Source organism: Vipera berus (genome assembly GCF_964194415.1).
Source record: "Vipera berus genome assembly, chromosome: 3".
In the NCBI taxonomy this organism is placed as follows: domain Eukaryota; kingdom Metazoa; phylum Chordata; class Lepidosauria; order Squamata; family Viperidae; genus Vipera; species Vipera berus.
In genome coordinates this window covers 133,423,526-133,449,441 of record NC_138204.1, presented here as the reverse complement: position 1 = coordinate 133,449,441, position 25,916 = coordinate 133,423,526, and the positions used below count along the sequence as shown (strand labels likewise).

The window sequence follows — 25,916 nt, the reverse complement described above, 5'->3', positions numbered from 1 at the left end:
TTCTTTAACAGTATGGAAAAGATCCATTTCTAAATTTAATTGTGTTTTTATAGGCATGCAGATATTGATATTAATTAAAGCATACCTTTTGTGTTTGGTATTATCAAGATTACAACTGAATAATTACCATGAATTTATTATAACAGAATTGCATTTTTATGAATTCATAAAAATGCAAGAGTATTACTTGCAAATATAAAACTGTTTGTTACCAGACAGTACACACAGTTTCATTTATCAAATTATGATATAAATATTATGGATAGTTGTCATCCCACATTATCCTAGGAATCCCCAAAACTACTCTGTACAATATTTATACTATTGCTTATAGTGATATTACCTTGATCCCCAATTTGGAATTGAATTCATATTTTTGACTGCATACTATTTGGCTGCTACATTCTGAACCATTCAACAATAAGAATACATTCAATGCATTTTATATACGCTCCTAGGTTGAGCATATCTCAAAATGTATATTGAAGAAAATATATTGAAATATAATGAATAAAATGACAGTAAATTTAAAGTTTGGCTTGTAAAACAATGCAAAACATTTTGAACATAGACACTTGACAATCTACAGAGAATTGCTAGGTGAAGAAATGGATGTTTAATAGGAGTCTTCCTTATGTCAACCATGTCAAATCTAATCAGGCAGGCAGACATAATTAGAAACAGGTAATCCCACAAATAACCAGATTGTGCCCTGTCCCATGAAGGGATCTATAAATGACAATCAGGATCCTGAATTATGTTTGGAAGCTCACTGGCATTATATCTCCCTCTTCAAGCACTTCAGGTTATGACTTTAACAGGAGTTCTTCCCTTGAATATTAAACATTTATTGCATAGCAAAGCATCCAAGGAGGACTTGTCTAAACAGATGTCTTCATATGCAGCCTTTACTTTAGCAATAAAATTGTGTACATTTGTTACATCTGGAGCAAAGCCTTGAGAATGATTCTCTTCTGGTTATCAGGCTAAAAGCTACTTGAAGGAAATTCAAAGGCAGCATCTATCATGGGATTTTTTTCCCAAGGATTTTGATGTATTCTTCTTACATGTGCCTTGTTGTGCAGAATGAATAAATGGCATTTGACAAAACAATAATTTTCCAAATATTCTGTTGGTGGTATTAACTGACAAAGTGGGGCAGGTCAGGAACCTAGAGGTTATGGTTCATGTCCCTTCATCCTCAGCTAATCTTCATTAAGCAGATTTTTTTTTAAAGTACCTCATTGGAATCAATGGAAGATTCTTCTGGAGTCAAATTCCAGAGCCAATGGACCACTTAAAAGGGGTAATAGCTGAGAAGAGGAGAATTCATCTCCTCCTTGAGCTTTTCCGTCATCCTTCTCCAAATTCATTCCTATGGCAATTAAAGATGGAAAAGCAAATGTACAGGTAATGAAAGTTTCTATGTCTTCATCAACCCTATTTGGTTTTGGATCAGCAACCTGAAGGTATGAGGGAATGTTCAGAAGATTTTCACTCCTTCAGAGTAGAAATACAGAATATCTTAGCAATATACGTAGGATATATATATATATATATATATATATATATATATATATATATATATATATATATATATATATATATATATATATATATATCTCCATATGGTTATTCTTTATAGCTAAGTGTGAAGCTACACCTTCTAAATATCCTACACACAAGAAATATATATATATGTATGTATATATATATATATATATATATATATATATATATATATATATATATATATATATATATATATATATATATATATATATATATTTGGTTATTCGGGTTTTTCCCCGCGTAGAACTAAAGGTGTAGGCACAACGTTTCGACGGAATCCCATCCGTCATCATCAGGCTGGTGGCTTTAGCTTCCTTCTTCTGGGAGAAGCATGTGGCTGTTTGTTCCTCTTTTTTAAACTGCCAGAGGGGGTGTGTTCTGTGGGTGGAGGTGTGCTCTGATTGGGTGGGGGATTAAGTGTGTTCTGATTGGGTGGGAGTGTGTTTTAAATGGTGGGTGTGTTCTGATTGGGTGGGGGTGTGGCAAACTGACACCCACTATAAAAACATGGCACCACCACAAACACGAATAAGTACTTGTAAAAAGTTGTATAATAGGAGATGTATAAAACATACATTAGGTCTAGAGTCATAATATTAGAAGGAACCTTGGAACAATACCCAGCCCAGGCCTAGAATCCCAGAGAAATGGTTGCCCACCCTTTTGCTTGAGGCAGACTGTTCCATACTTTAAGAGTTTAAGAGCTCCTGCAGTCAGGATTTTTTTTTTCTTGTCAGCTTCTTGTCAAAAACAACAAATTAATAGGTGAAAAAAAGTTCTAATTTAAAAATAAATAAATAAATGTACTAACTCTGCAAAAAAGCCAATATGGTCAAGCCCTCCCCCCCACTCAACTAAGCATAGTGTTGGTTATCTGCTGGCATCCATCAAACATGTCCATTGTTTGATGCTGCAGTATCTGAGGCCTGATTTGGCTGAGAACTAACAAAATCAGTGGTGTAGTGGAAATCTTAGTTTTTTGGGGGGTGGGGTGGGGGGGCAAATCATTTGTTTTTCCCATAGTGATTAGAGATTCCTCAACATGAGTCTTTCCCCTTATAATCAATGTTTCCTAGGAGTCAGTTCTGCCTCCTCATGTTATTATTACTTTTTCATCCTTTCCTTAGATGTATTATTTGAATTTTAGTATCATATTCATGCAGATGACATTCAGAAGTACCAATCCAGTACTGAAATCAATGACAGTTTTTAGAAATCTACAGTATCTCATTGCATAAGAGGCTACAACACCAATGTAGGTTCAACACAAACAAAACTGAGATCTTTCACCTTGAATATCCTCCTCTTCCTCCTCCCCCCCACCCCCCGCAGACCAGTTCCATATATCTGCCATTGTCAAAAAGTAAGAACCACATAGATTTCAGAATGGCTTATATAGAGCTGGTCAGCTGTAAAAGCAGAATATTGAAAATTGTAACAAATATGTAACAAGTCTTACAGTATAGCAAATCAATTAAAGTAGAGTATCATTGAAACACTTCCTTCCCAATGCCCACACATCTGGGGTGGGCTGCATTTTCTCACACCCATTTAAACTCCTTTATTTGCTTTCCACAACATGGCGATTGCTCAGTATTCCTTGACTCACTGTCCATAAATTGGCTATTCTAATAGAGTGGCTTCTTTATCTTTGGTTTCCTCATAATGAAGGATTTTCCAACATTTGCTCCTAGGCTGTCAGTTCCCTAATGCTCCTTTGACAAAATCCAGTCTGAACATATTTAAGATGGTTTCAAAACATATTTACATCTGGTGAAAGTAGCTTGGACATTACTGAAAAAAATATCCTGTATTAAGGCAAAGAATATGTTAACTGTTACATTTTGTAGTTTACCGGTATGTTTTTATTAACTTGTTTTAGAGTGTGTACATGTGGCTTTGAGCATAATATGAGACCACATTTTAGCTGTCCCCTTTTGATGATTGTAAATTAGTTGTCATATTTTTGTTACAACTCTGTTGTGTAAAGTTATGCATATACTGGCAGTCTTTGACATTCTGTTGTGGGGAAAATGCCCTCTTCAGGAACCCCAGAATTTGGAGATAGATGCAATCAAGTAAATTTAACTGGCATGCAGAACTATAGTGATCACAGAGCTCCCAACCAAAAGGATGCAAAAGAGCTACAGTTAAAGTAAGGTTATAGCTGTACGCCCTCTAGAAATAATATACAGGAATTACCAAACTAGTGTGAATTGTAATATTTCTTTTCTATAGGATTGTAGGGTCTGATAAAAACACAGCTGATTTTATGATGGGCTGCCTGGGATCTACGCATCCTGCTCCGTTGACACCACAGTCTTTGCATTGTGTTGCCTTCCTTTCAAGCCTTCATCAGGCGGCTGCTTTTATTATTAGGCAACCTATTTTCCAAAGCATCAGAAGGCAAGGCAAGAAACAATGGATGGAGAGGAGCAACCTGGAACTAAAGAGAAATTCCCTAACAGTGAGAACAGTTAAACCAGTGGAACAGAAGTTGTGGGTGCTCCGTGGATGCTCTTAAGAAGAGGTTGGACAGCCATTTATCTGAAATGATATAGGGTCTCCTGCTCAAGCAGGGGTTTGGACTAGAAGACCTCCAAGGTCCCTTCAAACTCTATTATTCTACGTTCCTATCCAGGTTACAATTGTAAAGTGCTTTTTTTTCTGTCAAAAGCGTTTAAGGGGGGAAAACAATTGACTGGCAAAAGTGTCAAAAGCAAAAGAGGACAAAATCAGTTCCATGCCCTTTTGTTCCTTGGTCACTGGGCTTTATGGAATGGAAGAACTGAACCAATAGTTTGGAGTGCCTTTTCAAATTATGCAAAAAGTTTTAATGACATTAGATTGAGCACTACGCAATACCGGCTAAGTATGTTTTTGCCAAATTCAAGAAGTGACAAAATTTTAAACAGCTATGTGTGCTCTTTAAAGTGTTCCTTTTATGAGAAGTTAGTGAAGCACACAGGACAGTCTTATTGCTGCCTCTGGCTTTCCATCTCATCTAATTGTTGTGCAGTGTTACCTAGTATTAAGTGATAGATGTTCTTTCTTAAGTTGCCTTCTCCTGCAACTAGAATAGGGAAAAAATCTCTCCAGTTAGTTTTACCTGGGAGCTATGATGAACTTTAGTCTGTATCATTCAGGTTTGCATCACACATATACATTCTGCTATACTAGGATCGATATTGTTTTGATATTCTGCTTCAACACTCTGTTCCAACTTTTGATCCACTCTTCACTTTAGCATGACATATATCTATTATTAGGAAGCAGGATTGATTCTTAATTATAGCAGTCAGCAAGAAATATTTCTGTTTCAACCTATTAATATTTGTAAGAATAACTCCCCTGCTCCGACACTGTATCATTGATCATACTTACAGGGATACATCTAAGACTTGAGATGTACATATATTCAGCATATCCAAAGCATGCATTTACACTTCAGTAATATCCCTGCTGGGTAAAATCCTTCTTTGTGCTATGTGCTTCTGTCATTAATGAGATATTTTCTTATTAATAATGAATTACACTCTCGAGAAAAATACTTCTGGTCTGTGCTCGCTCTGCGTTGGCCAGTTTCTATATGAATGAATTATTTCCTTTGAAAATTGGGAAATAAGGAGAGCTCTGAATTCAGTAAATTGGTTCAGATGTGCATAGCTTGATTCAGAATCCTAGCTTGCATGTGGTCTCTCAATTCTTCATAAATACCTTTTGTCTTTGAGCTGGTTGGGTATATTAAAGTTCTATCTATAATACTGCATTTCTGATGGCTCGTTTGCACATGCAAAACATAAGATGACCTGTTTAGGTGAACTAAGTTGGTTTATAAATGTTTGTCTAAATAAAATATTTTTTTCATGAATGTACAAGCAGTCCATGAGTCACAACTGTAAAGGAGTCTGCCCATTACAATTGTAACATTAATTGAATGAATTGAATGAACCCCATCCCTCCTCTGCAATGCATTTGTTAATTGAATGCATGGGTCATTAACTGCACATGAGGTACCTCGGGTGGGGAAGACTGAGGGGGACAGTTGAGGAAAAGACCACCTGCCTCTGGCCACCCAAGGCCTCCCCATACCCACTGAGCTATCTCATTCTCCCCTTCCCACCCTGTAGGGTCCCCACAGCTTCTTCGGCCTTCTCCACATTTACCTTTCAAAAATCAGCAGACTTCAGGGCTATGTGGCTGAAAAGCGGCCATCTTCTCAGATGCAGGTAAAGCTGTTTTCTTTAAAACTTGTGTTCTTCTGCTCCCTTTGGAAAAAGCGTCTCCAGTGGATGCAGCAATGTGATCTTGTGCTCTGGCAGGCCTCCGGCATCTGTGCAAAAAGGCTTTTGCAAAGGGGATGGAAGGGTGTGTAAGAACACAAGATGTAATAAAAACAGCTTCACCAGCATCTGAGAAGCTGGCCACCTCTGCAGTTCTTCAAAAGGTAAGTGAGCAATCAGTGACATGATGATGAGGAGCTGTTGGGCTAGCATAGCAGACTCAGTGCCTTTGCAACCCCTCTGTGTGTGTGAGTGTGTGGGGGAAATAGGCAGGGGGCATGTTGCAGCATCTCTGCGGTCAGTTGTAAGGACAAACCACTGCCATGGTGCTGCAACATTCATAACTTCAGGACTGAGTTGTAAGTACTTTTGGGGAAGGGGTCGTAAGTTTGAACTGTCACGAAGTGAATTGTCATAACTTGAGAACTACCTGTGCTATTACATGTCATAACTGGGCACCCTTCAAAATCTTAAGTCATGAAGTGGGGAACTTAAATAGATACATCAGAAACAAATAAAATTAAAGCAAGCTAAACTGATTTAATCCACCCAGATTTACATTATCCAGTCATTTGAAATCAGTTAAATGAATGCCAAAAACTGGCCTTTGAGACTGAATACTATCGATAGAAGTTTAAATGATTTCTTCGGCAACATGTTCTTCATAGATGTCTATTATATGTCTTATTTCTCTTTAGAAACATGATTTGTCATGCTTTCTTATTGTGTCTTGGAAATGTTCTTAGCCTTTCTTACTGTGTAATAAATCTTCATAATCTCCATCAAAGAGCCAATTTCTGAATGCCATGAAGCTTGGCCAGAGTTGTCTAATGAACTTATGTTCATCATGCCACAGTCTGAGGTTTGATGAAAAGTCACACAGAAATGTCTATTTTTTTCTATTGATTTTAGTTCACTGTCAAGAAACTGGACTCTTTATGTCTGAATTGGAGGAATAGAAGCATAATTATTGAAACTAGTCTAATGTGCTTAAGCCGTTGAAGAATCATATTTGGTTTATGGAAGAAAACACCTGTACATACAAAGACATTTCAACTTTCCATTATTGTATTCTTAAAATATCCATAAGTAGATTGTTTAGAACATGGTGTGTGTGTGTGCATATTAGTACTACACAAATCACCCCAATTCCAAAATGTTTTGGATCCCTTTTAGCAAACTTATTAAATTGAAACGTTTATTTCTTGAAATAAGTACAGTAAGTAGTAGTACACTCTACTATGTTTGACTTTGCAGAAATGTATGAGAAGTGGAAATAGTTAAAACAAAAGATAAATCATGATGGCTGTTTTAAACAATTTGAATGTTTTCAAAGCCATAGTCCCATAGTATAAATGCCTCTCTGCTGGATGCTCATAATTGCTTCAATTGTTAACATAACCTTCAGTGGAGTATAATTAGAAAGATAATGCTTATCCATCTCTTCTGAATGTCCTCTCATTTTGTTTCTCCTATTTATTTCAAGGCCCTTGCTTTCATTAATAAAAGAGCTCATTTATTCAGTTCTAGGAGTCATTTGTTTAGTCATCCTTGATCACAATGCCATTTTTGATGATGGAAGTTGGGGAATACAACATATTTTTAAAACCATAAGACGGAATTCTTTATTATAGCCAGAGAAGAAGGTGAAAGCCAAACATTAGCAATATACTGTCACACTGTGTCAGTCTGTGTGTGTGTGTGTGTAATATATATATATATATATATATATATATATATATATATATATATATATATATATATATATATATATATATATATATATATATATATATATATATATATATATACACACATACACATACACATACACATACACATACACATACACATACACATACATACATACATACATACATACATACATACATACATACATATATATATATATATATATATATATATATATATATATATATATATATATATATATGATTTCATCCAGAAATTATCATGGTAATTCTATAATTCTATAATTGTACTAATATCAAAGGGAGCATATTATGTATATTAGTTTGTAGAGAAAGTATGTAGAATGGTGCTGTTCAGTTGGATATTGTGAAGTGCAGAACTACTGTTCTTCTTTGATTCAGGTTAAAATTCTAGCTTTTAAAAATACTGTGTTTTCATTTCAAAGGAGCCATTATAAATGATGGCAATAGTTAACTACAAAAGAATAATAACTATAATCTTAGTCATAGAGGAGAGGATTCTTTCTTTTTTGCTAAAACATGTTTTATCATATGTATGTTCTCAAATGTGCAAACCATCCACATATAAAGTGTGTCATATGCAAATAGGTAAAGGATTTTGTTGTTTACTCAGTATTTCTGTTGTCCAGCTGTTCTAAATTTTTCTGTCATGTTCTCATTTCTGTGTAACTTTGAGGCACAATTCGTTACTTATATGCTTGTATGTGTTTGTGTAAGGGACACAGTGGATCAGTGGGTTAGGACACTGAGCTTGTCGATCAGAAGGTCGGCAGTTTGGTGGGTCAAATCCTGAGTGCTGCGTAACAGAGTGAGCACCTGTTACTCGCCCCAACTTCTGCCCACCTAGCAGTTTGAAAGCATGTAAAAATGCAAGTAGAAAAATAGGGACCACTACGGAGGGAAGGTAACAGCGTTCCGTGTACCTTTGGCGTCTACTCATGCCAGCCACATGTCCATGGAGACGTCCTCGGACAAGCGCTGGCTCTTAAGCTTTGAAACGGAGATGAGCACAGGCCCCTAGAGTTGGAAACGACTAGCACGCATGTACGGGGGAACCTTTACCTTTACCTATGTGTTTGTGTGTGTGTGTGTGTTTATGGGTTTGTTTCTCTTTCTCTCATTAAACATGCTAGATTGTAGTACTGTATTTCATAATACAGTTTGTATAATATCTTATTTTTACAGAAATACTTCTCTGTGACATATGGTTCTATCCATGTCCTTTTTATGTAGTCTTGTATATTAAGCATGAATTCACTTATGCATCTGTAGGAAAATATGCATAGATTTAAATTAATCTGCATGAAAAATATAGTCACACTACACTATATTATTATGCAGATTTGTAACCCAATTGAGAGGAAGAGCTAGAGATGAAACAGAGAAAAATAAGAGAGAAACCTCCAGGAAACTCTGCATTCTTTATTTCCAGAATAATTTTTAGAAATTCCCCTATTTTGGCTAGATTTCAGAAACAGTATAAACACATAATGGAGTAAACTAGAAGGCCTATAGAAAAATCCATCCCTTCTGTTCACTTAACAAAATAACTTTAATGGTCCAAGGCTTCATTAAAAAAAATGAACAAGAATTGGCACCTTAACTAAAACATGTATGTCTTATTTTGCGGTTTCATACACATGCTGTAATTTAGCTCATTCCTTTATTTGGACTAACACATGTTACTTCTATTTGAATCAATTAAGTATGACTAAATGGATGGTATCTCTTAGAAGATGGTAATGATAAATGGAAATGGTAAAAAAAATGTTTATCTGAAAGGAAACAACCTCTTGAGCATTATTCCAACAGAAGCAATACTTGCTGTGCTGATGCCAAATAAAAACAGAACCAATTCACAGCTTTAAAGTTTAACTGTAATATTTCTTGTACATAAATTCAGTCTGCATGCTTCGAAAGATACATGCAATGAAGCAATGTTAGAAATGATATTTCTGGGCAGGCTGTTGATTCCAGAAGTGTTGTGTTTATTGCTTCCATAAACTGAATGAAGCCATTGTTCAAGCTAACCAGGAACTGTCTATCCCAACAGCTTTAATCATTCAAGACTGCAGGAGACCATCCATATAGCTACATGCAAAAATGCTAGGATTAGGTTGTGGCTCCTTCCCTGGATATAAGTGTAAACAGTTAAGGAAATTGCTCACTGGTGAATGCTTAATGCTTATTTTTAAACTTATGCTTTCATTTTGTATGTTCCTAGGTATTTCATTGATTACAATACAGAAGACAGATTCTTCACTATTGATGCAAACACTGGAACCATTAAGACTGCCAAGGTCTTTGACAGAGAAGAAACCCTTTGGTACAATATCACAGTCACTGCTTCTGAAATTGGTACGTAACAAGCCCACAGAGTTTATAGTCCATAGGACCTGTTTTCGAGCAAATGGATCTTTCAGAAAGGCATACATTGATGGAGATGTTTGATGGAAAAATATTTAGTAATTTGGAAGAGAACACAGCATTATCCTTTCAGCTGCTCATAATATCTATCAAGCTTGGCAGCTGAATAACATGTCAAAGCTACTTTAGTTGTCTAAAATGGACATATCTTTCTTATATAATGTTCAAATACTTACATAATGTTAAGCAAATACTTGTGAGCCTTGATTCAAATCCATGTCAGAATATGTATGAATGCTATGGTATAATAAACTAAATTCATAATCTTTTGATATAATTTTTCCTGTTTTTATCTGGATTGGAATTGTGTTGGAATAAAAGGAGATTAGGCTTTCAAGATAAATCCTATAAGATTCCGGAGAGAGATTAAGTCCTCAGGAAAAGATGAATGGTATACATCAAAATGTCTGTTTCCAGTAACTTTACTAAAACAGAGATATTCAAGAATTCTGAATATCAAACAACTGCTCACATTCTATTTGGATTTTTTAAATGAGCACGAGTCAAATGGACCCAAATTGGAACTAAAAACAATGTGGCAATCACCACATTCTGTTTAACAGTATATTTTAATGGGTTTTTTAAAAGCACATTTTATTCATTTCTAAACCTCACATCGCTTAAGGCAGAATACTTTATTAATTTGAAGTTTATTACTATCAGACTCAGACAAATAAAAGCTTATTAATGTAATATCTTATCCCAAGTTTAAATCAAGTTAATTACCAAGTAATAATCTAAATCAGGATAATTGATAGGAGGAGGTAGGAGTGTTAAGCATGTTTGCCGCCTTGAGTTGAATATACATGCAAAACATTGAACATTGCTATTGATAATACACATCTGAACATTGATAATATACATAATGAACAGCGAGTTATTCAGTGTCTAGAATAGCCCACTATTGTGAATGTTTTGTTGGTTGGTTGGTTGGTTGGTTGGTTTATTACTATTGTGTTGTTTTATAGCAGCACTTGGAACTGTGGATGAATAGACAGGATTCTTTCTTCAAAAACAGCATATAGCTATCTGGTAGAGCATACTCATAAGGGTTTTAGATAAAAATGTTAATTTATGCATGAGGCTATAATTCATACAAACATCATCCTGAATTCTGGTGCAGAAAAGTGTTAGTCTTCTTAGTAGTCAACCAGATGAGACCTAGGTTTAGTTAACAGATGAGATTTCTAGCTTATCTTCAATCTAAACACTAATCAGAGTCAACCAGCTTTTCTTTTGTAAGAAGACTGCATTGAAAACCAATGGACTCTTATGTTCAAATTATGGCTTAGTTCATGTACCATACTAAATAATAGCTTGGTTAGCTCTTAAATATTAAATAAAGTATAAATGGCCAGGATCCCACAATGCAGCAAACAATCTACTGCATTAAAAAAAGTGACAAGTAACATTCTGCCATGCATAATAATATCACTAGACTTTTGAATTTCTTTTTTGTTTGTTTTCATAGAGTAAGACAGTTTTCCTCCTGCAATGGCTTTAATAAAATGGTGCATTTCTTAAGCTTTCTTAATGACAGGTTTTTTTAAAAAAAAAATCCAGATATTCAACCCTTTTTATATATCCCCATTCATATGTAGCTGGAAATTATATACACATATTTGTGAATGATGCTTTGATGGAAATATGGTAATGTTTTCCTTTCCATAATGCCCACAAGAATGCATTCTCTAGTTGTTTCCTTTAAATTGAGGTGTTTAATATGCAGCTGAGAGGCTGAATATGATTTCTTTTCCTTGATGAAATAGTCAGCTCTCAATCTGTACTAGCATCTGTGTCTTGAGTGAGCACACCAATGTCAGAGATCAAAAAATATGGTCTGTAAAATTATATAGGTACTGATTCCAAGTTACAATTCAATTCCTGTGTTCATTTCTGGCACAAATTTTTTAGAGACATCCATCGTAAATTACACAAATTTCTCACTGGGGTTAAACAGGGAGGCATCTGCCTCCTTATTAGGGCTTCTAAGAATAGGTTTTATTGCTACCCTAGTTTAAAGAGGTTCATGCTCAAATTAGTATAGATTGGAAAGGAGAGACTGATAATAGAAAATTCACCTAGACTGACAAAGTTATTAACATTGTTCACTAATTTTCATAAATCAAGTTTTCATCTTTATATAATCTGGCACTACTCCAACGGTAGTGTGCTACTGGATACCCCATTTGGGCTTAAGGGAACAGTGGTTCCCACCTGCTCTTCCAATGTCCATCCAGGCATCATTCAGATGGGTACCACAGAAATCTTTATGACACTTACTTTTGATTACTTAGTGATTGCTCAGTTGATGGCTTAACATCAGATTCCTTTGACATTCAAAGTGGAGTGAAGCAGGGCTGCGTCCTCATGCCAACTTTATTCAGGGTCCTTTTTGCTGTCATGCACACGCTTTTGGAACTGCAACAGAGGGTATTTATCTCTGGACCAGATCAGATGGAAAACTCTTTAATCTCTCTAGATTGAGAGCAAAGTCTAAAGTCCAGCTGAAATGCCTATGGGATTTCCTCTTCGCTGACGATGCTGCCGTTACTGCTCACTCTGCCAAAGACCTTCAACAACTTATGGACTGTTTTAGCAAGGTCTGCCAAGACTTTGGACTAACAATCAGCCTGAAAAAAACACAAGTCATGCGTCAGGACGTGGATTCACCTCCCTGTATTACAATCGCTGCACAAGAACTGGAGGTCGTCCATGACTTTGTGTACCTCGGCTCAACCATCTCCGACACTCTCTCTTTAGATACTGAGCTGAATAAACGTATTGGTAAAGCAGCCACCACATTTTCCAGACTTACAAAGAGAGTATGGCTTAATAAGAAGCTGACAGAACATACAAAGATCCAGGTCTATAGAGCCTGCATCCTGAGCACACTCTTGTACTGCGGTGAGTCTTGGACCTTTTACGCATGGCAGGAGAGAAAGTTAAATACCTTTCATATGTGCTGTCTCCGATGTATTCTTGGCATCACCTCGCATGACAAAGTTCCAAATAGCGCAGTCCTGGAATGCGCTTGAATTTCTAGCATGTATACATTATTGAAACAGCAACATCTACACTGGCTTGAGCATGTCGTGAGAATGGCTGATGGTCGGATTCTGAAAGATCCCCTATATGGAGAACTAATGCAGGAAAAGCATCCCAGAGGGAGACCAGAGTTGTGATATAAGGATATCTGCAAGAGGGATCTAAGGGCCTTGGGAATGGACATTAACAGCTGGGAAACCTGGACCTCTGATCACTCAGCTTGGAGACTAAAGACTCAGCATGGCCTTCTCCAACTTGAGGAGACACTTGTGCAGCAGGCTGAGGCAAAGTGGCAGTCCCAGAACCAGTGAAATCTGGGGGCTGGACAGGGGACAAATTGTATCTGAATAAATGAACCTTTATTGTCAAAGTACCTACCATGTATACCGTATATTCCGGTGTATAAGATGACTTTTTAACCCATGAAAATCTTCTCAAAAGTTGGGGGGGGGTCATCTTATACGCCCAGTCATCTTATACACCGGAAAACAGTACATAAATCAATCGAGCGCCCCCGTTCTTGCAAAGCAACTTCAAGCCTCCTTAGTCCAGTCCCCCCTCCAACGTGACTCTCCCTTCCCACCCCCAAGAGCCTCTAAGCCCCTTCCCCTCCCCCTTGCAAATGCCAGACCCCGGGAGCGGCAGGAAGCCCCTCCCCCTCGCCCAAGCGGCATCTGAGCATAAGCAGAGCGTGCCCTGCTACCTGCTATCTCTCCCGGCAGTCTGGACAGCGGTACTTGGCGGCCTGGCACCCCTCTTGTCCGCAGACCACGCAGTGGCCCTCACCAGCCGGCCTCGGCATGGCCGCCCCAAGCCCGGCTCTCCAGCGCGTCTTCCGGACCCGCCTGGCCGACTGCCTCCTGGGCGGGGCTTGGCTCCAGATGCGGCGGCTGCTCCGTCTGCAAATGTGCTCTCAAAGCCGGATTGCGCTCAGCCGTGCAGGCTGCCAAAAGGCAGGGACTCAGAGTTCCTGTGGTGGTTGCGGCTTCTGGCGTGCCGTTTGCAGAGTCTGGCCTGGAAGAGCACATCATGTGAACGCAGCTCTTGCGTTTATTCCAAAGGGTGGGTGGAAGGAAAAGCCCCTTTGGGCTTCAAAAGGGAGGCTTTGCACCATCTGCATCAGACGGGGCTGAATCGGGCTTGTGTCAGACACTTGGCAACTGGCATGTAAGTATTTTCCAGCGTATAAGACGAAAAATCTTGAAAATCTTCTCAAAAGTCGGGGGTCGTCTTATATGCCCAGTCGTCTTATACGCCGGAAAATATGGTACATTGAGATTGGCTGAGCCTCCTCAGTGTGGAAGGGACTGCCACTCTCAAATTGGTCTTTTTAGCCACACCAGATGTTGCTTTAGGACCTCTTTCCAGAGCACAATACCATAGTCCAGGGGTAGGCAACCTTGGCTCTTTTATGACTCATGGACTTCAATTCCCAGAATTCCTGAGTCAGCTGACTCAGGAATTCTAGGAGTTGAAGTCCATGAGTCATAAAAGAGCCGAGTTTGCCTATCCCTGCCATAGTCTCTGGATTCCTCAGTTATGGGTTTACTCAAGTAAGAAAAAAAATCATACTTAGTATCTTAAAATTCCAACCCCATTATTCAAGGAGGATTAAATTGTATAAGCAATTTCCCCAAGTGCAGGTAGAGGACAGTCAATCAGGATCCCCACCTGTTGATATAAGAATCGCCTGAAAGCTGGTGCAAACTGTGTTGGAGAAGAAGTTCAAGTCTGAGAGGCAAAGCAAATGATAGGACTCTTGTGTTTTTGCTGGCAGATGTTTGACCTGTATTATTTTCTTGTCAAGGTAGGGTACTTTCCAGAAATCCCTCCTTTCAGGATAAGATTGATTTGTGTCGGCTAGCTCTAGTGTCTTCTTCAGGATTGAACCTCCCACCCAGGGAGGCATATAATTTCAGACCGTCAGGACTGCCTCAAGGGAATGCTAGGGCCTCTAGCCAGTGTGTCAATGTGCGTTATTATTTGGTATTCTGTTAAGATTTGTTTGTGTTCTCTTAAGCTCTTATTATTTATGGGTATATATGTATAGAATGTTAGAGGGAATTCAAAATGGCATGTTAAATTATTTTAAAACTTGTTTATGAGTATTTTCCATACCCTTTGAAACTATTTCAGTTCCCAGATAATAATAATACTGAATCATGTATCCATGCATTAGTCTGTGTAAAAGAATGCTTCTTCTAGAAAAAAGAAGGGAATAAATTTATTCCTTACAGCTCTCGTGATAATATTAAAGGTAATGGTAGCAGTAGCAACTTGTCTGCTGTTTATTTCTGTGCTAAAATGTGATATTACATATTTCTATTGTCCAGTGATAGGATGGAAGCAATGAGGTACTGGGCTATAAGATGAAAAATCTGGGGGGTGGGGGGAAACTAATGGCAGTTGAAGGAGAGAAGGGTATTCTGGGGGAAGCACTCAATTGTTTAAAATGTGACAGATGCAGTTGTTATGTAGATACAACCACAGCAAGCCAAGAGTTGTCAAAATGATGCAAGTTCCACTCCTTGGTACTTGTATTTTTTAAGATGATACAAATTTGAAATGGATGAAGTTTATACCACATCATTGAATGTATTTCTTCTTATTTCTCCTCTACACACACACCCCAAACCGTAATTATCCAGTAAAATGTGGCAAATTTTTAAATGTGTGTTATATCAAAAAATGCACTCCTTTGGAACATATATTATAATACAGAGTGCATACAGTTTCTATAATGATGTCGTTTTGACCGTACCTCCAAATTCTGCCAATGTCATTGACAGTGACAATGCAAAAGAAAAATAAAGCAGTTAATAAGTATATTTAAACTTCCACCAAAATCAGTCAGTAGACAAGTGTAAACTTTGGACTAGATGCTGTGTCCCATTTTCTATATGTTTTCTATATTATGTAAACATACACAATCTAAGTAGAATTGTAAAGTGTTTACCTTCTTGTATCTGATTGCATAAACAATCTAAGCTATCCTATTTCTATTTTTGAAAAGTGCTAACATTCTTGTTTGCCTTTTCTGATTTATCACTTATGTACCATATAAGGACCACATGAGGAAGCAGTGTTTAAAGCAGAGGACAGTGATTTTGTGTGTGTGTGTGTGTGTGCTAAATTGCTACATCAGATACTTCCTCTACCTTCTGGTTACCACAAGTCATGCAACTTCAGAAATAAACCCCAGTGAGGCATTAAATCTTAGCTAATGCTAAGCCTTGAACATCTGTTTATGATTAATACTACATTATAATTGAAAAGTTGCTGCAGTGGAAATAGAAAAGTGATTGTAGCACATGCTCAGGTTTCAGAATTTAAACTTTTAATACTGAGCTATAACATTATACTTTGCCACAGAAACATATATAGTTTATAGTATTAACTTTTATTTTATTTTTATGAATTTATATCCCAACTTTATTATTTTTATGCATAACTCAAGATGGCAAACATGCCAATTACAGTACTCTAGAATTTATTTGTTTTTTAAATCTTGTGCTTCCAAGTTTTTAGTGATTTCCTGGGATTTTGTGGCAAACTGAAGATAGCTTTGTGGCAGTAGAACTGGTCACCATGCCAGACAACGAGCTAGCAAATGGATCAGCTTCTCAGAATCTCAGGATAAGAAGACTTGGGACAACTCATATATGCTCTATTACAGCCTTCCACTAAGTGACTATAAAACAACAGTTTCTGAAGGATTTACAATTATAGAAGCTGAAGAATTGCCATCTTGCCCAAGATTCAATTGGAGCCTTCAAACAGATCCTGGACTTCATACTTCACTTCTGGAAATTACCAATTAAAAATTCTTATTTTGGAATGAACATTGAAATGGTGATTAGAACCTCAATAAATTGATTAAGGAGCCAGATAGAGTTGAAATATCACTTTGAAATTAATTACAAGAATCCTTCCTGTGGGTTGCTTGAGTTTTATTTTTTTTAAAAAATGAAATATTTAAAATTACTTATTAAAAAATCTTCCTATGGGAAAATGTTGTTGATTAGAGAAAAACATGAAGAGAGGGGATTTTGAAGTTTAGACTCTAGAGCACGGGTCATCAACCTGCGGCTCCCAGTCCTCCGCCATGTGCAGTCTGAAAAAAAAAGTTCAACCAATCAATTCAAATTTCTCATGAAAAAAAAAATCTTGCGAATTGATTGGCTGAACTTCTTTGGTTTGTGGGACTGCCCACAATCCTCTTCTTCGGACTGCACATGGCAGCAGAAGAAGAGACTGAGGACTGCTGGAAAAAAGGTGTGTGGGTCGGTCAGATGGGGTGTGGGGGGGACATGGAGGCTGACTGAACGCGCGGGTGAAGCAGAGGTGCTGCTTGCGGCTGGAGGGGAGGCCGAGCAGATTTCCTCCACTTGCCAGGCAAGCGGAGGCTGAAGAAACACACGCACGAGGCAGAGGTGCTGCTCGGGGCCAGAGGGGAGGCCGAGCAGATTTCCTCCGCTTGCCAGGCAAGCAGAGCCTGAACAAATGCGTGCGTGAGGCAGAGGTGCTGAGGTGCTGCTAAAAGGGAGGAAAGAAGCTGGATGAGTGCCCTGGAAAAGCGAGCAGGCAGCGCTTCTGCATGGGCTGGTTGGGCTTTCGGCAGGTTTCTGTAATATATGTTGTTAAGGGGATTTAATAGTTATAAACATAAGTTCGCAGGTTTAACAGTTCTTTGACAGCTGACAGCTCCACAGGCGGCTCCCGCTGACAGCTCCACACACGACTACCACTGACAGCTACCGATAACAGCTGCGACCTGACAGCTCCACAGGCGGTTGGCAGGGATTGGTCGAGCGGAAGCAGCGGGAGAATCCACAAACAGGGATTGGCCAGGAGTTTGCCAGCGGGACTATATAAGGGGGTTTGAAATGCGCTAAGTTGTTCCTGAGGAGACGAATAAACAGCTGATCTCACTCAAGCCTTCTGTCCTTTTTCTAAACGGGAACCCGCCGAACAATACAGTTTCACCTGCAATTAAGGCACGGCGAGGTTTTTGGCTTAGGGGAGGCTGTGGTGGGGAGCTGCTTGTGGGGGCATGTGTCTGCTCACATAAGTGCGAATGAGTTTCTTTTGCATGGATGCTGCATTGCTGAAGGTTATATTTTCCTTCCTTTTCTTCCTGGTTTCTTTCTTTCTCTTTCTTCAGTGGCTTCCGAACTTCTGAGCGCCCTCCATGTTCTTTGCCCCTCTGCTTTGTTCTGCCTCTGGGGGTGGAGGGAGAAAGATGCATTCTCCAACCCGCTCTTCCTTTCCCTTCTCTGGGCTGGGCTGCAATCTCGCCCGCTGCTTTTCCGCCTCCTCCTTCCTCCTCCCCCCCTTGCAGAAAAAAGGAGAAGGCAGGGGGGTTTCCCTTCCTTGCCCAATCCCAGTGCTTGCAAGAGAGGCAGAAGTGATTGCCCTTTTGCAAGCAGGAAATCTTGTACGGGAATTGAAGCCAGGGATTCCCCCCCACACACACACACACACTTTCCCTGGCTTGCTCCTTATCTGGGGTTTCCTTCCTCACAAGGAGACCCACAAGATTTCCTGCTTGCCAAAGGGTGATCACTTCATGGGAATTGAAGTCAGGGATTCCCCCCCACACACACACTTTCCCTGGCTTGCCCCTTATCTGGGGTTTCCTTCCTCACAAGGAGACCCGCAAGATTTCCTGCTTGCCAAAGGGTGATCACTTCTGCCTCTCTTGCAAACACTGTGATTGGGCAAGGAATGAAAACCCCCTGCCTTCTCCTTTTTTTCTGCAAAAGGGGGAAGGAGGAAGGAGGAGGCGGAGAAGCAGCGGGCGAGATTGCAGCCCAGCCCAGAGAAGGGGGTTGGAGAATGCATCTTTCTCCTGCCACCCCCAGAGGGAGAAGCCCCCCCCTGCCAGCCCACGCAAAGCTGCCATCCATGCCACACACCTGGTCGCAGCGAGTCAAGCGGCAACTGTTTTCTTTCTTTTTATTTTTTCCTTCCTTCCTTCCCATATTCTTCCTGCCTTCTTCCTTTCTTGTCTTCCTTCCTTCCTTCCTTCCTTCCTTCCTTCCTTCCTTCCTTCCTTCCTTCCTTCCTTCCCTCCTTCTCTCTCTCTCTCTCTCTCTCTCTCTCTCTCTCTCTCTCTCTCTCTCTCTCTCTCTCTCTCTCTCTCTCAATAAGCAAACAATCTGGGCTCTGATTGGCTGCTCTGCACTTCCTCCTCCTCCTCCCCCACCAAGTAAACTGCATGCAAAAATCCCACAAAACCACCCCAATCCCGCAGCAGGCTGAGATAGGCAAGCCCGAGCAGCAGCCTCGGAAGATTTGCCACAGTAAATCTTCCCGTTGGCCTCCTACTCTGCTCCCTTGAAGCAGTCTTTTCTGAGGGGAGGAGAAGCCAGCATGGCGGAGCCATCCATACCAGAGCTTGATGGGGGCAGGGCCGGTGCATGTCTCACCTTAGGTAGGCTCCACTCTTTAATGAAGCCCTGTTCTGCGCACGTGCACATGCATGTGCATGCGTGTGCTCATTTTGCGGCTCCCAATTTTTTTCTTTTTGTGAGGGAACCGGTTCCAAGTGGCATTTTCACCGAATCCGGTTGCCGGCCCCTGCTGTAGAGCAGACATGTCAAACACAAGGCCCGGGGGCCAGATCCGGCCCGTGAAGTGGTTTCATGCGGCCCGCGAAGCCATCCCGGAAACAGTGAGGGAACGGCCCCCACTGCCTTGGCCCTGGCCCAGAGACCCTCCTTCTGCCAGAGACCCTCAGATCTGTCCCATTCCTGCTCAGGCCCCCATAGGCACCCTTGATGCGAACGATGTAGAGCTGGCCATGCCCACCCAGTAGGCCGTACGCACTTTAGCCATGCCTACCCAGTAGGCCGTACGCACTTTAGCCACACCCACCCAGTAGGCCACGCCCACCCAGGCCACACTCAACCGGCCCCCTGAGGGCAACCGCAATGCTGCTGCGGCCCTCAATGAAATTGAGTTTGACACCCCTGCTCTAGAGGAACCAGAAAGAACTAAAAACTATAATTAAAGGAGAAGAGATGGAACAAAATACTCTAAATATGGAAGACTTCAAGAAAAATGCATACAGATGTTTCTCTCAAGATTGCCTGATAGGATAAAAATGAGACATGAAGAAATTATAGGAAAGGAACAGATGTTGCTGGACAAAACTGAGGCTGAAGGTGATTTGAAGTGGATATAAAAATACCAGGCTACAAAAAATATACGGAACCAGATACAACACTTGATTTGCGAATAAAATAAGTTGATGTCTTAGTAATTAAAAAGAATGTGCAAATAACAAACCAGAAGAGTGACTTGGATAACCTGTTCATGTTTGTTTTGGATTTACAGATTGTTTTATATTTGCTGTTAAGTTTTTGAGAAGAGACAAAGAGAAAATGAAAATTCAAGTGCTGGGATATTATTTAAAGGAATTAAAATCAAGATTGTTAACAGCAAAGAAAATATAAAGTTGGATTGATGAAGGTTAAAATATGTGTGCTGTTGTGTGTGATAATGCTGGACTTTTGCTGACCCAGAGCAAATGATGAAGCTTTAAATACTTGTTTATAGGTAATAGAAGAGATAGGAGAGGGAAGGGATTTTTGTTGAACAATCAGAGCAGTGTTAAGTTACTTTTCTTGATGAAGGAGGAAGTCATTTCTTTATATGTATATTTTCATTATTACGGTATATGTTTATTTTTTGCACTTTTTAATTTCTCTTTTTACTTTTGATATTTTTCTTAGTTTCTATTATTTTTATATTTGTATTTATAAAAGCTGGTAAGTTAATGGTAAATTCTTGTAGCTTGTAAAAGCTAAAAAATATTTTTTAAAAACCCCTGTGCTTCCATTTTCAGTTTGCTGCATGTTTTAATGTATACGCCCAGACAAATTGTTGTTAGCATTGTTCTATGCCATCCAGAGTCAAGTCATTTGTGAGATAGGCATCTATATATATCTGACAAATAAAATTGTCTTTAATCTTGGATGTTGCTTTTGATCAGCAGACGTAGTCTGGTATCTTCTCAATGTTTTGAACTGCACTTTCCATCCATTCTGACCAATGTGTCAGTGTTATAGTTAAGAAGGCCATTGCATTGCCTGAGCTTCTTTATGGAAGCAAATAACTTCAAATTGTGAGTTCTAATCCTGGCTTGTTTTCTTCAACATCAATTAATAGGCCTCTCCATAATGAACAATGATTTGGAAGACATGTTTATATCCAGGTATAAACACAAAAACCTCTTTATTATGTAAAGCACACACAACTTCTTTGAAGTAAAATTGGATGCTGGAAAAAAAGATGTGCATGCTGTAATACATAGCAGAGAGGGTCTCAGTTGCACAAAGTCCACAACACTTCTTAGAAATTGTTTTTGAAGCATGCATAGCTATAGCAGTCAAACCACTAAACTAGGGCAAGTAGCTATCTTTGTCTTATTTCAGTATTTATTTCAGTTCATTGTTAACAAAACTCATTTTATTTCAATGATGAGGAATTTCATTTTCATGAAATTGTTACTGTTAATGAAGACTCTTAATCCTATGTCCCTTTCATCCAAGTGAGTAATTATTTAATTTCAGTTTATTTTTAATAGACAAAAAAGACTTGTACTCTTTCTTGAATCCTGCACCAATCAGTATCAGATAAAATGTCTACAATTGTCTAACAATATTCAAAACTAGAAGCAGAGGTTTTTGGGGTTTTTTTACATCTCATATATATATAAGAGACACACCAAATGTGTGTGGTGATCAAAAGAGGCAAGATGCTGGTTATGGCAGTGTAGTTGAAACACTATTCCTTTGCATTTTCCTGTCCTGTTGAGACACATAAAAAAAGAATAGTGCTTGAGAAATTTCAGTTACTAGTTCTTTAAGATATGTGATTGGACGTCTAATGGGCAAGCAGAGACAATTAAGGAAAAAGATGTATAAACATTGGAGCGGGACCTCCAAAGCAAACACTGTTATGGTGTCAGAAAGGAATAGTTGCCACAGCTCAGAGAAGTTTAGGGAATTGTTTAGAGAGCAAACTCTTGTGGCTAATCTTGTAAACTTGAATAGGTGGCCACTAGAAATTTTAAGGGCTATAAACTAGACTAGGAAATTAAAAACCATTTGTATCATTGTGTCGTGGCCAAAAATCCTGACAGAGGTGTGTCCGTGAAAATATCAGGAATCAAACTCAAGGGTTGTTGTTTTTTTCTTCCCCCCTCTTTATTATTATGTAGGAAACTGTAACATTTTTCCTTAAGTGTTCTCCACCTTTAGAAGTGTATCAGCTAGGGAAAAAAAATACTGGCAGTCATACTGGCATATTTCTGCATTTGATGCATTTCAGGAAAAGGATGGGTTAAATTGTGGCTGATATCAGCAGAGGCTTGGAAATAATCAGCTTTTAAAATAAGAGTTTAAAACGAGGTTGCAAAAGCTTGGTTCCAGGCCATGTTTAGTTAGGATTAGATTCTGTAGAAAAATATGGCTGGATTGGACAGCTATTTGTCTGAGACAGTGTAAGATTTCCAGCCTTGGGGAGGGACCTATAAGACCTATAAGGTTCCTTCCAGTCCTATGAAAAAGGTGCAGGTAGGGGCTACATTCATATCCCTGCAAAGCACCTTTCCACATTATTGTACATGTTTGGAGAATACCATAAATAAAAAGAAAACAGGAAAAGGTGTGGAAGAGAAAAAAACAAACAAACATTCTCCTGATCTCTAAAACATGGTTAAGGAAAATATTGGCTAAGCCAGGCTTTTCCTGGTATGGTTTTGGAAGATGGGAATTGTAATCCAGTGCATCCCCAGAGGATACCAGATCTCATGGGGAAGACTACCTTAAACCATGTGTGGATTCTTTCAGAGAGTTGTCAAAGACAAAGGAAACATTGTCAAAGCAATTTATTTTTGCAGAGGTGATAAATCAAAGTCAGTGGTATTATTTGGTTGAAAGATTGTCTTTGTATAGAGGGAGGGAATTGCTACCTTGTTACCTTCTATCGGAAAAAAAATATAAATAAGGAGTCTCCCCTCAAGAATAAAAGAAATCCTCTAGTTGCAATAAAATACTTTCTATTTTGTACCTAGCCTTATATTACAGTCTCACACAAAAATAGCTTCAAATAACTAGAAAATAAATTTTGCAAAATGCACACAATTGTGGTGTGTCCGTTTTCAGGCAGGCAAAGTTTGAAATTTCAGTATCAAAGAAAATTACACAAAAGGTTCTCTAGCAATAGCTGTATATTTTAGAAAGCGATTTGAAATGGATTGTTTGTGTGACTATCATTCATTCAGATTTTTGTTTTCTTTGTAAAGACGTTGCTAGACAGGAGAGCAGAAAGCCTACTGATGAGGTTTAGAGGAATGTATTGGAGGATAATAAATTATTGGAGAAGAAAAATGACAGATTACTTTAGGCTTTATTTAGCTCTTAAGACCCTGAAATGCCAACACATAACAAAAATGACCATAAAGAAGTTTCCCCTGTAAACTCACAACAGTATTCTAAAATGGTATAATTTTATAAAACACAGTCAACATCCTAATTTGTGGCCCTATAAGGAAGGGAAGGAGAAAGGTTGATTTTGTTTTGTTTGGTTTTCATTTTTTCCAAGATTTGCTACAAAAGATTGCCAGAAGCCTAAGTGCTGGTCTGTTTCCACCCTCTCCTCTAATTTAGTTATTACTCTGGTTGTTTATCTTTCTCTTTATTTTATGGGGATTTTTTTAAGAGCAAGTGAGCATTCAGAAGTATGAAACATGTGAAAAACTGCAAAAAAAAAATCAGGCAAAAAACATATTCCTCTGTGTTCCCTATAGATTTTTATTTTTCTCTCAAAACAGTTGAAAAAGGAAGAAAGAAAAAACAAGTCCCCATTGAAATATTTCTATTAGGTTAATCAATATGATAAAACAAGGTGTTTATATAGTGCTAGCCTTATTCCTCTGAAATATTTTCCGTTTGCTGTTAACTTGTGCAGAGAATAATCTTTCATTCAAATATCACAATACTACAGTCCAAACACCAGCAGTAGACTATAACTGTCAAATGCAAGGTTGAGATGCATTTTGCCGGGGGTGGGGGGGTGGAAGGAGGGCACTGTAAAAGACAGTGTCCACAATGATGCCAAATTGTTTAAAGTGTGTCTGCCAATGAGTCAATTCTGGTAAAGAATGCTGAAGTGACACCTGTGGACCATGAGAGACATTACAGCTGAACAAAAATTATTGAAAAAAGCAGTTTAAACTCTGTGACAATGTAACCCAAGGACAAAAGGAGGCAGAATCTTTAACAAGAAAAGTGAAATTAAAGTAATGGATGGTATAAAAATGAATATTCACTATGTTTCAGTTTTTCCCATACAGTGGTACCTGTATGGTTTCCCATACAGTTGTTGTTAGCTGCGAAGTCGTGTCCAAGCCATCGCGATCCTATGGACAACGTTCCTCCAGGCCTTCCTGTGCTCTACCATCTTCTGGAGTACATTTAAGCTGACGCCTACTGCTTCAGTGACTCCATCCAGCCACCTCATTCTCTGTCGTCTTCTTCTTCTCTTGCCCTCAATCTTTCCCAGCATTAGGCTCTTCTTCACTGAGTCCTTCCTTCTCATTAGGTGGTCAAAGTATTTGAGTTTTAGCTTCAGGATCTGGCCTTCTAAAGAGCACTCAGGGTTGATCTCCTCTAGGACTGACCGGTTTGATCGCCTTGCAGTCCAAGGGACTCGCAGGAGTCTTCTCCACCACCATAGTTCAAAGGCCTCAATTCATTGGCGCTCAGCCTTTTTTATGGTCAAGCTTTCACTGCCATACATTGCAACTGGGAAGACCATAGCCTTGACTATACACACATTTGTTGACAGGGTGATGTCTCTGCTTTTTAGTGTGCTGTATAGATTTGCCATGGCTTTCCTCCCCAGGAGCAAGTGTCTTTTAATTTCTTGGCTACAGTCCCCATCTGCAGTGATCTTGGAGCCCAGGAAAATAAAATCTGTCACTACCTCCATTTCTTCCCCATCTATTTGAGAGGGCTGGATGCCATGATCTTGGTTTTCTTAATGTTAAGTTTCAACCCAAGTTTTGCACTCTCCTTCTTCACCCGCAACAAGAGGCTCTTTAGTTCCTCTTCACTTTCTGCCATTAGAGTGGTATCATCTGCATATCTTAGGTTGTTAATATTTCTGCCGGCAATCTTAATTCCAACTTTTGATTCATCTAGCCCTGTCTTTCTCATGATGTGCTCTGCATATAAGTTAAATAGGCAGGGCGACAGTATACGGCCTTGCCGGACTCCTTTCCCAATTTTGAACCAATCAGTGGTTCCGTGTCCAGTTCTCACTGTTGCTTCTTGGCCCTCATATAGGTTTCTCAAGAGACAAATAAGATGGTCTGGTACGCCCATCTCTTTAAGAACTTGCCACAGTTTGTTATGATCCACACAATCAAAGGCTTTAGCATAGTCAATGAAGCAGAAGTAGATGTTTTTCTGGAACTCTCTAGCTTTCTCCATGATCCAGCGTATGTTGGCAATTTGATCTCTAGTTCCTCTGCCTCTTTGAAATTCTGCCTGTACTTCTGGTAGTTCTCGATCCACATACTGCTGAAGTCTAGCTTGTAGGATTTTAAGCATAACTTTACTAGCATGAGAAATGAGTGCAATGGTGCGATAGTTTGAACATTCTTTGGCACTGCCTTTCTTTGGAATTGGAATGTAAACTGATCTTTTCCAATCCTGTGGCCACTGTTGAGTTTTTCAAATTTGCTGGCAAATTGAGTGTAGCACTTTTACTGCATCATCTTTTAAGAGTTTGAATAGCTCTGCTGAGCTATTAGAAAAGCTGAGCAACTACAAAGCTA

The 25,916-nt window shown here is 39.0% G+C and overlaps 1 protein-coding gene across 2 annotated transcripts in view; it reads left to right on the top strand.

The window, feature by feature from the left end:
* The window catches only part of CDH18 (cadherin 18), a gene marked incomplete at its 5' end in the record, with an annotated part of 209,102 nt that overhangs the window by 159,511 nt on the left and 23,675 nt on the right, over positions 1-25,916 (top strand). For both annotated transcript variants that reach the window (XM_081323254.1, XM_081323253.1), the window contains one exon: positions 9,813-9,946. In XM_081323254.1, the coding sequence (XP_081179380.1) occupies positions 9,813-9,946 (134 nt within the window). The remainder of the gene's footprint in view (positions 1-9,812; positions 9,947-25,916) is intronic.